Here is a 3,119-nt window from a genome sequence, read left to right as displayed (position 1 = left end):
AACACTAATGCTGGTTCACCGCTCTCTCCGGAAGTTTTTTGGGTGTTATTCTTCGGAAAGGCGTAGGTCAGATAATGGCATACGCTGCTAAGAAGCTATGTGGTTAATGGGCTCCCGAGACTGCAACTTTCACTTCATCTAATTAAGCTTCTCTAAGATAATTTTTAAAGTCTGATATTATTGATCTGTCACAGAGTGGAGACTGGAATCACTCTGATTTAGGGATGCTGCTATGAGAATTTTTTTGTATTTGCTGGACAACTAGTCAGCTACTCTTGGTCCTTCATAAAGAGCACAGGCAATTCAGTCACGAAGGAGATGATCTTCAGATTTGGATTGAAGAGTTTCCTATCTCTGTTTCTGCTTTTGTTATTGCTGATGTTCTCTGAGTTTGGTTTTAATGAAATTGCATTTTTTTTTTCTATAAAAATTATATTCAAAATTAAAAATTAATAAATATAATTTATATGGCTAATCTGAAGTTAATTCTTCTGCGTGGACTTGAAAATTAAATAAATAAGAATTTTTTTAAAGAAAATTACCATTTTAACCTAAAATAACTTGCAATTGGACTTGAACGTGCAATTGAAGCAGAAGGTGCAGAGAAGCAACCATGTAATAGCTAAGAGACCGATTTTCTATGGGAAATTGACTTGCTCTTAAAGACTTTGGACATTTATACACTCTTAGTGATGTTGAAGGTAATCCAATTCACACATAAAAATTGTCCCATTACCCCATTATTAAACTATTCTTATTTATGTTATCTCATCATACATGCAAATGGCTCCCAAACCAATACTTGTTGTTCTTCTTCTTTATATTATCAGTGTAGGAGCTGCTATGTCCGGTAATGATCCCCGGCGGAAGCTTGAGGAGGAGCACGGGATGAGATTCGATTATTCATTCAATAGTGGGTTTATAATTGGTTATATATTTTCTTTAGTTTCAGTAGTAACCATTTTTATATCGTATTGCTTTCCTTGGTTTGATTTCAAGAAAATAAACGAGAAAAAGACTCCTTTATCCAAGACTTTGTTAATGGCAAAGCCTCGAAGAATATGCTATCAAGAAGTTAACAGACAGGTTTCTCTCTCGCTTATGTTGTTTGTGTCTTTTTTTTCATAGATTTGCTTTTAGAAACTTTAATTTTAAAAAATATATTAATTTTTTTAAAAAAATTCTACTAATTAATACTTATGTTGGTATAACCATTACGTATTTTATATTATTTAGTACTTATAGTATAAAAAAAACTCATTTCTTAATTTATTAATTTTATAAAAATATTTATTAATTAGTTCATTTGTATTGAATATATTTTAAATTTTTTTATGATATTTAATATTAAAATCAATATAAGAATTAATTGATAGATTTTTTAAAAATTAAAAAACACATATTTTTTTAAACTAATAAATTAACTAAATATTTTTTCTATACCAATACTATTTTTTTATAATTATATAATTATTTTCTAATACTCATTTATTAACCATTACCATATTAGGATCGCGAGACTTCAATCCCATACTCAACTTTTCACAACTCTAAAGATTGTGAATAAACCACATAACCATCTTGAAAAAAAAAAAAATGAAATTTTAGAATTTTAATATCTGTAATTGTCTTTTCTATAACTGTTTGAGTAAGCCTTACTAATTGTCATTGGTGCTAATTGTCATTGGTGATTTCTTCCACAGTCACTGATATCAGATCTAGAGAAGTTGATTACGAGAATGAGTTTCACATCTCTAAAAAAAGCAACGGGTTCTTTCGGCAAACACAATTTCATCGGTTTGGGAAAGAAGGGGAAGTTATACAAAGCAAAATTTCCATACAATTGCTTAACTGCAGTTAAGAGGATACATAATTCTCAACATCTAGTAGATCAATTCTTCTCTGAGCTAATGATTCTAGGTAAGTTTAAGCACATGAACATAGTTCCTGTCTTGGGATTCTGTATAGAATCACATGAAAAACTAATTGTATATAAATATATGCCAAATGGAAACCTTTACAATTGGTTGCACCCTATGAATCATGCGTCTAAGACCTTAGATTTTCATTCAAGGATTAACATAGCAATTGGGATAGCAAGAGGCTTGGCATGGCTCCATCATAACAATTTCATTATAGTTCATAGTAACTTGTGTTCTAGTTGCATCTTGCTCGATAAAAACTTGGAACCCAAGATATCAAATTTAGAAGGATCTATATCCTTTTCCAACATTGATAATATTAGGTCGACAGAAAAGCGTTTGATTCAAAGTGATATCTATAAATTTGGTGTTCTTATCTTGGAGATAATTCTAGGTCAAGATTTTTACATGCCAAAGGAGACCTTCAAAGAAAGAATCTCGCATTCTTCCACCAGCATTTCCACTCTTTATAATGCTGTTGATAAGTCTCTAATTAGTGGAAGAGGAGACAATGCCAAAATATTTAGTGTTCTTAGTATTGCTTGTAGTTGTATTGATCAAGTTCCAGATCAAAGGCCTACAATGCTTCAAATTTACAAGAGACTATTGGCCGTTAAGAAAATAAATAATTGCATGGAAGATTCTAAGACATCTATTCAAACTGATATTTCTACTACCGATTTTATCGATATTGATTTTGAGATAACAGAGATATGAATAAATTGTACCGGAGACAGGCTAGAAGTATGATAGGCAGTGATGGTTTGATTTTGTGATTAGCAGTTGAAGGTTAATTTTTCAAGACTCATAACTTCATATGTAGATGTATATACACAACTTCATGTATAGATGTATTTATATGTTTTTTAATTATCACCTTACTATTGATATGAAATGCTCATGATATGAGATATGTGTATATGTTCTACAATAACTAATCACGGCTACTACTCGTAATAATGTCTTTTCCAAGGATTAAATCTAGACTTTAATTTTTTTTTTAATTGAAACATAATGAGTATTATCATTATATTCAATACTTGTTGTGGAGATAAAAAGAGAAAATATCATGAAAAATAAATAAAACCAATAAAAAAATGTCAAGACTTAATGAGAACTAAAGGAAAAAAAAGAAAAAAGAGAAAGAGATGGAAAAACAGACTTGCTTTAAGGACTTTACAAAGTGGTTAGTGGATG

At 30.2% G+C, this 3,119-nt stretch overlaps 1 protein-coding gene across 1 annotated transcript; it reads left to right on the top strand.

Annotated features, from left to right (window-relative positions):
* Positions 1-724: 724 nt before the first annotated feature.
* Positions 725-2,902, top strand: LOC110618993 (probably inactive leucine-rich repeat receptor-like protein kinase At5g48380). The gene is made up of 2 exons (XM_021762258.2): positions 725-1,086; positions 1,704-2,902. Exons 1-2 carry the CDS (start codon positions 778-780, stop codon positions 2,637-2,639), a joined length of 1,245 nt encoding a protein of 414 aa, XP_021617950.2. The 5' UTR covers positions 725-777; the 3' UTR covers positions 2,640-2,902.
* Positions 2,903-3,119: the final 217 nt, after the last annotated feature.

This window comes from Manihot esculenta, chromosome 7 (genome assembly GCF_001659605.2).
Source record: "Manihot esculenta cultivar AM560-2 chromosome 7, M.esculenta_v8, whole genome shotgun sequence".
NCBI classification, from domain to species: Eukaryota; Viridiplantae; Streptophyta; class Magnoliopsida; order Malpighiales; family Euphorbiaceae; genus Manihot; species Manihot esculenta.
Note: the sequence above shows the minus strand (reverse complement) of the source record. Positions and strands in the feature narration are given on the sequence as shown.